At 41.8% G+C, this 13661-nt stretch overlaps 1 protein-coding gene across 1 annotated transcript; it reads left to right on the forward strand.

Moving 5' to 3' along the window:
• Positions 1-9046: 9046 nt before the first annotated feature.
• On the forward strand, positions 9047-10861 carry LOC113771312. The gene has a single exon (XM_027315908.1). The coding sequence runs from the start codon at positions 9047-9049 to the stop codon at positions 10859-10861; it is 1815 nt and encodes a 604-aa protein (XP_027171709.1).
• Positions 10862-13661: the final 2800 nt, after the last annotated feature.

Raw genomic sequence — 13661 nt, forward strand, 5'->3', positions numbered from 1 at the left:
AGTCGTGTTTACTCAATTTGTTGGTTGGTTCATTTGAAAAAAAAGAGAAAAAAGAAAAAAAACGATGAAAATGAAAAATGAAGAAAAGAAAAGAAAAATAAAAATCGCGAACTTTGGTGTTTCTAGTTTGTTTATTTTGCCCGATATTACTTAAATTGTTGTTGTTTTTTTTTACTTAATTTTATTACCATTTTGTTAAATTACTTAAAAAAAAAAAAAAGGGCCGCGACATGCAAGCTGCGTAAATACGCAGCTTGCAAGGAAGGGCTCGGGAAGCCCTTTGGCTGCAATTTTAGAGGAGAAGGTTGGTGGTTCCAGGTGGCCAGACACCTGGCTAAATGGGGGAAGCTTCCATGCAAGGTGTAAGGCTAAAATGGAAAAGAGGAGAGGCAGCAAAGGAGAGCCGTGGGATGAAGGGTTTGGTGTGAAGGGGGGTTGCATTTGACAGTAGCCGCAGGGAGAGATCTGGGGGGAGCTAGAAAACAAGAGAGAGAAAGAAGATTGGCGGGGGGCAGAAGAAAAGAGGCAGACGGGAAGAAAGAAAAAAAAAAGGGGAGAGAAATCTGGGCTAAAGTCTGAGAGAGAGAGAGGAGAAAAGAAACAACGGCTGAGAGGTGTTTTGGGGGTAACAACTGAGAGAAACCAGAGGGAGTGACGGCTGAAAAACTGAGGGCTTAGAGAGTGTTGGCGGTGGGAAAACAAGGAGAAAGAAAACCAGCAAAAAGAAACAGAAAAATCCAAGAGAGGAACCAAAGTTGTCTTCCTTGCGGTCACCATTTGTTGCCGTCTAACTTCGCTGAACAAACCACTCCCGAAGCTGTCTCTTTTGTTGTTCATCGGCGTTTAGGTACGTTGGGGTTGCTTACTCTCCCCAGAATTCGTTTAGTTGCCTTTCCTAGAGTTTGTTCTTATGATGTACTGTGCTTGTTGGTTGTTCGATTGATATGTTATGGTATGAATTCGTTGCAAGTTTCTTTCTTTATGTCTCTGTAGCGTTTCTTATCTTCTATTGTATGTTGTAGCTGTGGGTATTAAGTGGTTGCACTGAGATAATCTTAATAACATTGGGTAGCGATAACATCTGGGTTTTCTGGGTTTTGGGTAATGGATCAGTAGTTTTTGTGGGAGCTATTGCATAAATATGTTTAGCTGAGTGAAAACGTAGAAAGTTTTCAGCTTTACAAGCTTTATTCTGTCTTTTCTTGGGCATGATTAGATATAGGGATGGGTCCTGTTTCAGTTTAATTCTCAGGCAAAAACATGGGATTCTTTTTCTATCTTGACACATTAGTAGAAAGTTTGGATTGGGTTCATGATTCACGGCTAATTGCTCTGTTTTGCTTAACCTGTGTGACGTTTGCTGAGTTTGAACTCAGAAAGACAGCGGAGCTTCACGGGTTAGCCGTCGTTTGTTGTTGTCCATGCTGCTTTAGTTTTTGGTTGTACAGGTTGCATGTTTTTTGTTAGTTTGGAGATTGTTTTGTGTAGCCTGTGAATTTGATAAAGCAAACCCAGGAGTTACAGAAGAACAGAATTGTTGCCTGAGATTTCTTTGCTTGAATGTCGAGTTTCTGTGGTTTTGATGTTTGAGATCATAGCTTTGTTGTTTGGTTGAGAAGCTAGTTGATCTGTTTTTTTTTGTTTTGGTCCAAACTATAGATGTTTTGGTTTGAGTGTCACGCGAGTTGAAGCTGCAAATTTCGCAGCAGCACAAAAAGCTTCCGCATTCTTTTACTGTTTGCTTTCCTGCAACTGCTCGTATAAGTTTCGGCCATCTGTTTTTGCTAGTTGGGTTTGCATGTTTGGGGTGTTGGAATACTGGTTGAAAGGAATTGGATAAGGGGGTGTTGGGTGTGTATGTTTAGGGGCTGAAATGTTTGAAACATGTTCAAATGCTTGCTGGAAAAGAACAAACCAGGCTTGCCAAACCTTTTGCACAGAATTTTCCAGCATTGACATGATTTTTCTTCTATGTTTTGGTTTGTTTGAATGTTGAAATTGTGTGTTATGACGTTTAGATTAGTTTTCCGATGTTTGGTTGAAAGGTTTTTTGATCAAAATTGGTGATGAAGTTGATATGTACCTGCAAAAAAATGAAAATTGCAGCAAGCTTGGATACAAAAGGAAGCATGTTTCATTTTTTTTCAGTTGCAGAAGTTTAAGCCATACGTAGCTGCATGTTTTGCATGAAAATAACTTCTGAATTTAGCACTTTGACCCCCCAAGTCTCCCTTTGTTCCCCTGTGGCCCAACTAATCACATAAATTAATCAATTTCGTCCATTTCAAGTTTAACTTTCTTAGTATGTTTTAATATGATGATTGGGATAGATTATTCATAAGTTTAGAATGGATTTGTAGGTTTTAATAACTTTTCATAGACGTATAGCTTTGATTTGAATTTTTAATGGAATGTTTGAATTTTTGTCGTTTAATTGTAAAATGGGGTTTTTATTCATTTCTTGTGAATTTTATCATTTGATTGGAGGTCTCACCTTAGGTCCTTAATTTTATTTTACTTTATAGTAATAATAAATTGATCCCTTGAATATTCCTTAATTCTTTATATGGACCTTTGTTTGTTTAATTGGGAGAATAGGGGGTGTTTAACTTCTTTGAATGCTTTGTTTAATTATTCAATTTCATATTTATTCTTTTCCTTGAAATTTTGTTAATTAAAGTGATGCATTAACCCCTTGTTTTGATATTTTTAGCCCAAATTAGCTCTTTCTTTGGCGATTATAGCCCAAGTTAAGTTTTGTTCACCTTATTAGCATTACAAACGGGGGAGGTACAACTTCTTTTATCCCTTTTTGTCTCTCCTATGTGACCCAACGTGCTAAGTGAGAATTGCATGCCTACTTTGCTTTCCTTGCTTTTCCTTAATTCCTTTCATTTATTTCATTTACTTTTGCTTTTATTAAGTCATTCTTTTATTTATTTATGGGGTATGTGTACACCTCTTGGCTTGTAATAGATAGGACTTGGAGAGCGTTTTGTCCATTTTCCCCTTCCCCTTTTGTTTTAGTTAGCAAAATGCAATAGGTTCATTAGATTGATCGCTTGCTTTTGTTGCTACGTGTTAATTTGCTTTATTAGGCTCTTGCATTTAGTCGAGCATGCTAAGTGTTATGTGCTACGTGTTTATAGGTGATTGGCATGTCTACTTGCTTTCTATAGTCATAGATGAATATGATGGATGAATGCACGTCACCACACTAGTCCAATGCTAGTTGTGGCTCATTGCCCCGTTTTCCACTAGTCCAACGCTAGTAGGAGTTCATAGATATGGGCTAGTCCAACGCTAGACCCTTAGGGATTTCCCTCGCTAGTTCATACTTGCATGTTTCACTACATTTCATGCATTTTTCTTAGTTTCTAGCATTTGGTATGCCCCTCCAACCCTTTCCCCTTCATTTTAGGTTTTTGCATCTTCATGCTAGTTATAGGGTACATTTGCTTGAGGGTCCCCTTTCGATAAGGGAAACGAGCGAGTGTGGCTACAAAATAGCCTTAGCACGCTGGTTCTTCCTTCTAATCAAAAGGAAAATTGAAGTCGTGAAATTAGGAGTCGTTCCCGTACCCGACTTGATGCATTCCTCTAGGTTCATGCACTCTCATTCTTATCATATCACTTCCTCACTCTTTTATCCACCTTTTTTCACAACTCATATTTTCCTCAATCCACGTGCCATGTTTGTACATTTTTCTTCTTTTATCATTTATTTTCTACATCACAAATTGCACCCAATTGCACTTATATGTATCTACTATTATATTTTCATTCACTAGCACACAAACACCTTTATCTTCTCAATTGGCACACATGCACTTTTCTCACATTTACACACTTGCACTTTTCTTACATTTGCACACTTACACGCATACTTGAGTCTTCATTTGCATTGCCCGTGACCTCTATGAGGACTTTCCTTATTGGCCACCTCAACTCATGTGGTTGGGACCAAAATGCTTCATAAGAGACATTTTAGATTTAGAATTGCATCTTTTTAGCATCCATTAGTCATGTCCAACATGCAAAACATACTTTGGGTAGAAGAAATTAGGAAAAGAAGGGCTAAGTCACGCAACTAGCTTTTGCTAGGGTAAGGGAGTGCCTTAGGCTTTGCCTTTGCCTTCTCCCTTATCAAATGTGACCCCCGATCCCTTTTTTTGGTTACGTAGACCTAAAAGTTCTTTAAAAAGGGTTTGTTTACTTTTCTTTCCAAAAATCACTTTTTGGGTGACTTGGTACACCCTACCTCTATACCAAGTGGCGACTCCATTTTCCATTCAAAAACCCTTTTTGAACTTTATTGGCCAACCGTCGCATTCAACTAATCCCCCGACCTTTTGTTTCATTTCAGCACAACTTATCACGTTCACAATACATATTCACACACTATTTCCACATTGCTCAAAAAGTGGGCGTGACAGTTTGGCGACTCCACTGGGGACTTCCTAAAATGGGTCCAAGTATTTGATTGAGCTATTCTTTTCCTTTTTCTCCCTTTTTAATGCGTAGCATTTGAGTATTAGGGTTGCATTCATTTTTAGGACTTTTTGCCTTGCGCGCGTATCAAACTATTCCTCACTCGAGTATGTATGATTGTTGTTTGGATGTATGTTGTACTTTTTTATTCCGCACTTTGCATTGCATTGGTGGCGGGCGACATTACCCTAGACCTCGCGTTGGTTTCGATCCCTCCTCCCAACGAGTACTAGCATCGTGCATACAGCTTTAAATTATTTATCCTCCTTTATTTTTCTTTTAGTGGCTTGTCCACGCACTACCACCCTATAGGATTTTAGGCGACCCATTTGGACGTGTGTTGCGCAGCGACGTGTTGCGTAGCACGATCCGAGGGGTCACTCATCTTCCGCTTTAAGCTTTGGGTTAATAGCCTTTAGCTTTTAGTCGAAGATTGAGGATTTTTTATAGATTCACTCAGACATGTAGCCGTAACACGACGTGTGCGTAGCAATGTCTGGGGAATCGCTCGAGCCACCGACAAAGAACCTTGGGATTGATGACCCTTGGTTTCCAAGTCTGAAGGCTCGAGGACCTAAAACCTATCGAGTCTAGCTGCATTAGTGAGCCAATACCTCATGCATCCATGATAGTTTACCTAAGGTAGAGTCTGCCTTACCCTATTAGGGACACGATTCACGAGAGGAGGGATCCAACCCCTATTTTCTTTTATCGCTTTATCTCTTTGTATTGTTTCGCTACAATGTGTTTTGTGTATTTATGTGATTGAACTAACCTTTCTTGGTTTTTGTCTCCATTGCATTCATTAGCCCTAGGAAATAAGAGTCCTGGCATGGCACTCTCTAGGAACCTACCCCGTTTGATGTGACACGTTTAAATTTAATGCTTCACATGCGTAACATGAATACATTTCATTTTAGGCTCACCCCGGCATACAAAAGGGGGTCCCTTTAGGTCATGTTTCATTTGTGTACTGCATATTTACGCGCTTTGATAAAATGGCATCATGCATAAACCCTAGAAGGGAATGCCATTTAGGGAATCCCACATTAGGGCAGAGCCAACCCTATATCCCCGTGGGTATTTAACCCTGTCTGGGGATTTGCACGTTTAAATTCATGTTTAACCAGAGAAGTGGGACCTGTAGGTAAGGTATTTGACACCGATTTTTGTTTCTAGATGGAAAGTCCTCGCCGAGTCCAACAGATGTTAGTAGTACCACTGGAGGTACAAAGATGGCCCACGTTGCTTTCACCCAGTGAGATTAACCAAGTAGCTACTCGATTAGGGCACATCGGGAATTTCAGGGACATTAAGTCCGACGGTTATTTGGTGGAAGCTTTGGTGCATCTATGGGACCCCACTTGTTCCGCTTTTAGACTAGGGAAGAGGGAAATGACCATAACAATTGAGGAGGTCGCTGGATTTCTCAATTTGCCGATTCAAGGAACTGCCGTGATATTTCCATTAGTGTCTAACAAGGCCGAATTTTGTCGCTTCACCGGGTTAAAGGAGTCAGCAATACGAGGGTCGGACCAAAATATAGAGGCAAAGTTCTTATTTGACCGATTTGCGTTAAGGGATGGGTTTGAGAGGCACCTAGGAGATTTCTCGTTCACCTCCAAGGAAATTTGGGAACGAAAGAGAGTATGGGTGTACAGTTTGGTTATGGCTGGAACCTATTTTTTCCCTAGAAAAGATAAAAAGATAGCCTTTAAGCTCACTAAAACCTTGTACGACTTGTTCGTAGGAGTGAAAGACAAACAGTGTTCTATTATACCGACCGTTTTGGCAGATATCTTCGTAGCCTGCACTACCTGTCAGAGAGGGAGAAAGTTCTTTTGTGGTTCAAATTGGATTTTACATGTATGGGGTATGGAGCACTTCATGAGACGACCGTCTATTCCCGAGAGTTTACCAATGACTGCGTACGACTGGATGGCCACACATTATAAGAGGGTTAAGAGAGAGAATCTACCATGTGATGCATCCGAGTTTGTGGACTTCTTGAAGAATATGACTGATCAAAATATTAGATGGGTATTGGATTGGACTAATTGTATAAAACCCGTTCTCCGCACCCAAGCATCCGAATTTGTTCTCTTACTGGGCACCCAAGGAGTCACCGCATACACGCCAAAGAGGTTTCTTAGACAGTTAGGACGTACCCAAGAGGTGCCGCCCGCATTTGATATGAGTGAGTTTACCATCATTTTCAATGGAGAAACGTGCCCAAGCCCACTCCATATGAAAGATCAGATTATTGCGGCCTGGGTGACGCTATCTGATGACGAGAGCTTTAGATACATCCCGGAGCTCAAGCAGAGGGGATTGACCACTCCGCAATACGAAGATTGGGTGAGAAGGTCCGCTACACGAGAAACACAAGATGAATCAACCAAGGAGGTGGAAAGGTTAAAAGCTGTTATCGAGGCAAAGGATAAGGAAATTCTGCAATTAAGTAAGTCTGTCGAAGCATACAAAGGGATGGCGGAGCAAAACAAGCAATTGTATGAAAATGAACGAGAAAAGCGTCAAGAGCTGAAAAGGAAATGCGGAGAATTATATGACCAAGCTGAACGTGTTAGAATTCCATATACTAGAGAAACCAGGGACTCTGTATTAAATAGGCTTAGAAGTTTTGGCAATCTTGTACGGAATCGTCTTCATGACATGATGTAAATATTGGCAAGTTTATCAATGAAAGCAATTTTTCTCTTGCACTCATTTGGAATTGTTTTGGGGTCCCAAAAAAAAAAACCAGTTTGTGTTACTGGATCTCATTTCGAGAGGTGTGCATCATGCTAGGCCTACCCTTGGCACAAAAAGGGCCCCCCAATAGGACATGCATCCGAATTTTTGGAACATCTACTAACTCTTGTCTTTTTCTTTTTCTTTGTTTTATTTTTGTTAAAAAAGTTAAGCCAGGGCTAAATCTAAAAGCACGTCATTTCGTATTTTCAGGTAATATTTAAACATAGCTTCTCGTCGAAACCCCATCATAACGCGATCCCGTAGTCGAGCCCAAAGGAATCGTGTAGACATGAGTACTCCGCCAGAATCGTCTGATAAGACCGCTGCAACTACCCAGCCGGAAGCCGCAAGTCCCGGGGTTCAGTTGACTGAATTACTTACCAAATTTGGGGAAATGGCATCTGAAATGGCAGCCCAAAAGAAGTTGATCGACGAGCTCATTAGTAGCGGAGTGCAGCCCGAGCCTCCGCCCGTCAAACAACCGGAATCCGAACCATTTGTCATTCCTCCAATTCAAACCGCTTTTGAGGGAGTTTTCAACCCGCAGTATACTTACACTCAAAATCTTCCATTCTATCCTCCCTATGGGCAAGGATTTCAGCCTCAAGGTGGTCAAGGTGGTCCAAACATGCCTCCGGATCCACAAGCTTTTTATCAGACTACTGCAGAGCCTGTTGTGCCGGAGCACACTGTTCAAACCAAGCCAGAAATGGGAGAGTCGTCTGCCCCGGTTGATACAAAGCTACTTAAGCGGTTGGATCGTTTCGATGAGTTCATCAGGAAAAGCCAAGGTTTAAGCAAGCAAGGGGTGTTAGACTATGATGATCTGTGCCTGTTTCCAAATGTGCAGCTGCCCGTGGGATTCAAGACCCCGAAGTTCAATAAATATGATGGTACGGGCAACCCGAAGACACACTTGCATTTGTTTGCCAACAAGTTGGGCAGACCGGTGGATGACGAAAACTTGCCATTAAGGTTATTTCCAGAGAGTCTAGAAGGAGACGCCCTCGATTGGTATTCAAACTTAAAGCCAAAGGAGGTGAAGACTTGGCTTGATCTATCCAACGCCTTCATCAGACAATATGAGTATAACTGTGAGCTAGCACCGACCCGAACTACTTTGGAAGGCACGAAGAGGCGACCATCTGAAGATCATAAGACATACGCCAAAAGATAGAGAAAGATAGCTGCCAAGGTTGAGCCTCCGATGACCGAAGATGAAATTATTCGCACTTTCATAAAGACGCATGATCCTCCATACTTCGAAGAAATCTTCCGTATGACCGGGTGTTCATTTGCTGCGATTGTAAATAAACTCGAAGAGTATGATGATTTTGTGAGAGCCGGAAAAATTGTTAACATCTCTGCCCTAAAATCACAGGTAGAAGCTTTGCAAGGGCAAGGAAGCAGTGGAAAGAAGCCGCAGTTTAAAAAGAAAGAGGGGGATGCAACTTTTATCTGGGACCAGAACCCTTCACCCAAACCCCGATACCAACACAATCCAACCTACCAACCACATTACCCTTATTATTCAAACCCGCACCATGTATATACTACCAATATCCATCACCCTCGACCTCGCCCAAGTTATCCTAACCCACCTTTAGCCCCTTTTCAAATCTCTCAACCAAATCCACCCCAAAACCGACCTCGCCCTCCATATAACCCATGATTTCCTCCCCCAAATAGACCTGTTTACAGCCATCCTCAACCTCCTGAACCTTACAACCGACCCCCTAACCATACATTTACCAATTCAGGCAGGCCTCTAGACCAATTGAAGGCCGCCGGGAAAATTGGTATGGTACCCCCTCCTACCTATCCATATGGCATGCCCGCTTGGTATAACCCACAAGCTGTCTGTGCTTATCATTCAGGGGCACCCGGACATTCGACTGTTGATTGCAAGGCTCTTAAGCATAGAATTCAAGATATGATTGAAGCCAGAGAGATTGTAATTAGGAAAAAGGAGGCACAAGGGACGAATATAAATAGGAACCCCTTGCCTGAACACGCTAATACCATTGGGGTCATTCTGGACGACGCAGAGTATGAGGAGCAAGTCCAGAAATTGGCAAGGGAAGCTGAGGTGTTTGGGGTCACAGACCAACCATTTATAATGGAGGTGCCATTTGAGGAGGATAAAAGACCTTTTATTTTGGATCTCACTCTAGCTGAGAGCAAGGCTTTGGAGCCAGTGGTCATCGAATTCCCAGAGCAGGAGCCTGTTTTGAGTTTGCAGCGAGTGCCGTGGAACTACGATGAACCTGTCATACAAATTGGAGAAAAGTCAATTGCCAAAGAAGAGGTGTCAGTGGTCACCAGATCTGGGAGGATTGCAAGTCCGTTTGGAGCTACCGTTCCGATTCAAGTAAATAACCCCGAGCTGCCTGCTAAACCAACAGTTACTGAGAAGGAAGCCTTGGATTTTCTTAAAAGGCTCCAAAGAAGTGAATATATTGTAGTCGAGAAGCTAAGCAAGTCGCCCGCCCAAATATCCATGTTGGATCTGCTCTTTTCTTCGGATATGCATAGGGATGCGTTGCTCGAAATGCTGACCAAAGCTCAAATCCCTAAGGACATTTCGGTTGCTAATTTCTCACATGTGGTTGGGAGTGTGTTATTTACAAAACAAATTACTTTCTCTGATGATGAATTACCGGCAAAAGGCATTGGACATAACAAGGCTCTGTACATAGCTGTGAGTTGCAACGGGAAAATTTTGCCAAAGGTGTTGATTGACAATGGATCTGCGCTTAATATCTGCCCTTGGAGTACCTTGGAAAAGCTAGGGTTGCAAGATATCAAGCTGAGGCCCTCAGGGACCATAGTTAGAGGTTTTGATGGAGCACGAAGGGAACCTATAGGAGAAGTGGATTTAGTCATCGAGATGGGGCCCGCACAGTTTCAGATAGCTTGCCAAGTCATGCATTTTCCTAGTGTTTATAATGTTTTGGTTGGAAGGCCGTGGATTCATAAGTCCGGAGCTGTGCCTTCTTCATTGCATCAATTGTTGAAATTCATAGTAAATGACAAATTGATAACTATCTTTGCCGAGGAGGATTGCCTCGTGATTGCTGATTCTGGGTCCAAAGAAGATGGTAGCCGAAGCGCCATAGTAACCCCTCATAGCACAGCTGATATCGTCTCCGTAAGTTGGATAACAAAAGAGGAACGAGCTTTGTCAAAGGCCAGTGTCATGATGGCTAAGGAAATGATCCGCGGAGGATATGAGTTTGATAAAGGGCTGGGACGTGATCTGCAAGGAATTCTGAAGCCAGTGAAAATTGTGGAGAAAAAGGATTCATTCGGTTTGGGTTTCCGACCAACCGCTAGAGACATCAAAGAAATGAAGGAATGCAAGAGAGCAGAGAAAGAAGGCAGGCCAAGGGCCCTTGATATTCCACCACTGCATTATACTTTTCCACGACCGACCGAGGTGATCACATCAGAGATTAACCCAGTTGACGGAATCGAAACTAGTTTGGCCCAATTGTTCGTTGGGGCGACATTTGAAGACAGTTTCCCAGCTGAGGCCGAGTTTCCCGACGTCCCTGAAGGATCCATTTCCAATTGGACAGCCGAGTTTCTGCCCATTCGGAAGGAGTTTCGGTAAACTTAAAGGGGTTTGTCATTCATACGAATTCCTGAAAATACTTCTGCATCTGTAAATAGCTAATGAAAGCATCTTTACCTTTGACTAAAGTTTGCACGTGAAAATATTGTTAAGTTTTCATTTCATTCCCGCTTGTTTTTTGGTTTTTCGCTTTCAATCAAAGGGTTTATGAAAATGCACAAGTTGTTCTTGTCATGTTGTTTTGTTTATATTTCTGTCATATTGCTTGTTCATTTGTTTGTTGTATATTTGTTTGCTTATTATCCCACATTCGTTAATTCTTTCAGATGGCCAAAAATAAAACCATTTGACCCTTTGGATATCACTATTCTGGAATTCAATAATGGCAATCTCTATATCACTCACGACTTGGAGGTCTGGGAATCCGAGCTCCAAAGCGAGAGTGATAATGAGGAGGTATTCGATTCTTTTGCAAAGGATTTTGAACAATATGAGGAGAAACCAAAACCGAACCTGGAAGAAACAGAAAAGGTTAACATTGGCACTAAAGATGAAGTTAAGGAGGTGCAAATTAGTATTCATTTGAATGAGAGGCAGAAAAAGGAGATGCTTGAATTCTTGACTGTGTTCCAGGATGTATTTGCATGGTCCTATGATGATATGACTGGTATTTCAACTGATGTGGTAGTGCATAAGTTGCCCACAGACCCTACTTTTCCACCCGTAAAACAAAAATCCCGAAAATTCAAACCAGATATGAGCCTCAAAATAAAAGAGCAAATCGAAAAACAACTCAAAACCAACATTATCATTGTTTCCCATTACCCTATTTGGCTTTCGAATCCAGTCCCTGTTCCAAAAAAGAATGGAGAGGTGCGAGTTTGTGTGGATTATAGAGACCTCAATAAGGCCAGTCCTAAAGATGATTTTCCTCTGCCAAATATTCACATTCTCCTGTACAATACCGCTGGGCATGAGATTGAATCCTTTTGTGATTGCTTCGCTGGATACCACCAGATTTTGATGGCAGAAGAGGATAGGGAGAAGACTGCTTTTATCACCCCTTGGGGCACATTTTGCTACCGAGTGATGCCATTTGGTTTAAAGAATGCCGGAGCTACTTATCAAAGGACCATGACCACCCTGTTTCATGATATGATCCACCGAGAGATGGAGGTCTACGTGGATGACATCATAATCAAGTCTAAAAGGGCAGAGAACCATTTGGTTGATTTGAAGAAGCTATTCGAAAGGTTGCGAAAGTACAATTTGAAGCTAAATCCTGCGAAATGCGCTTTTGGAGCACCAGCTGGTAAATTGCTGGGTTTTATTGTTAGTAAAAGAGGCATAGAGATAGATCCAGTAAAAATCAAAGCAATTCGAGATATGCCAGTACCGAAAACTCAGAAGGACGTGAAAAATTTCTTAGGAAGATCAATTTTATTGGGAGATTCATTGCCCAGTTAACTGCCACATGCGAGCCGTTGTTCAAATTGTTGAGAAAGAATGTGCCATTGTACTGGAGTGAAGAATGCCAACAAGCTTTTGATAAAATCAAGGATTATTTGTTACATCCGCCAGTCTTGGTGCCACCCAAGCCGGGTCGACCATTAATCATATACCTATCTGTGCTTGAAGAAGCAGTTGGTTGTGTCCTCGGGCAGCATGATGACTCTGGAAGGAATGAGCAAGCCATTTACTATCTAAGCAAGAAGTTCACGCAGTATGAGGCTAATTATTCATTCATTGAGAAAAGCTGCTGTGCATTGGCCTGGGCAGCTCAAAAGCTGAGACACTACCTATTGAGCCATACCACTTATCTTATCTCCCGATCTGATCCTTTGAAGTATCTCTTGGAGAAGCCGATGCTAACTAGACGTCTGGCTAAATAGCAGATAATTCTCTCAGAGTTCGATATTGTTTTCACTTCACAAAAAGCTGTCAAGGGTCAAGCTATAGTTGATCATTTGGCAGAAAATCCAAGGGATGATGATTATCAACCACTTCATACTTATTTCCCTGATGAGAAAGTCTTATTTGTAGGCGCCACGGACGATATAAGTGAGCAAAGCTCTGAATGGAGGCTTTTCTTCGATGGAGTTTCGAATTCTCTCGGAGCTGGAATTGGAGCTGTTTTGGTTTCACCCGAAGGGAAGCACTACCCTGCCACTGCCAAATTGCAATTTGCTTGTACAAACAACATAGCTGAATATGAAGCCTGCATTTTTGGTCTCAAAATGGCTTTAGAAATGGAAATCAAAGAGTTGATAGCTTTCAATGATTCAGATTTGCTCGTGCATCAAACCTTGAAGCAGTGGATAACCAAAGATTCAAAAATTTTGCCCTGCCATTGTAGTTTGCTCACTCTGGCCAAGCAATTTCAAAATTTGGAGTTCAGACATCTCCCGCGAGCTCGAAATGCATTTGCTGATGCTTTGGCCACCTTAGCTTCTATGATCCAGTATCCAGATGAATTGAGGATCGAACCTATTCAGATTCAACTTCGAGACAAGCCTGCCCACTGTTGGGTTGTAGACAAGTCCTCTGACAATATTCCTTGGTATAATGATATTAAGGAGTTTCTCAAAACTGGGTCCTACCCTCTGCATGCTAGTACAAAGGACAAGAGTTTTCTGCGTAGAATGGCTTCAAAATTTTTCTTGAGTGGAGAAGTTTTGTATAAACGAACCTCAGATTTGAACCTCTTAAGGTGCATTGATGAAGACGAAGCTCAATATATGATGAAAGAAGTGCATAGTGGCGTTTGTGGACCTCACATGAATGGCCATTTGCTAGCAAAGAAAATCATGAGAACCGGATACTTCTGGTTTACTATGGA

The sequence above is a fragment of the Coffea eugenioides genome, chromosome 5, assembly GCF_003713205.1.
Source record: "Coffea eugenioides isolate CCC68of chromosome 5, Ceug_1.0, whole genome shotgun sequence".
In the NCBI taxonomy this organism is placed as follows: Eukaryota; Viridiplantae; Streptophyta; class Magnoliopsida; order Gentianales; family Rubiaceae; genus Coffea; species Coffea eugenioides.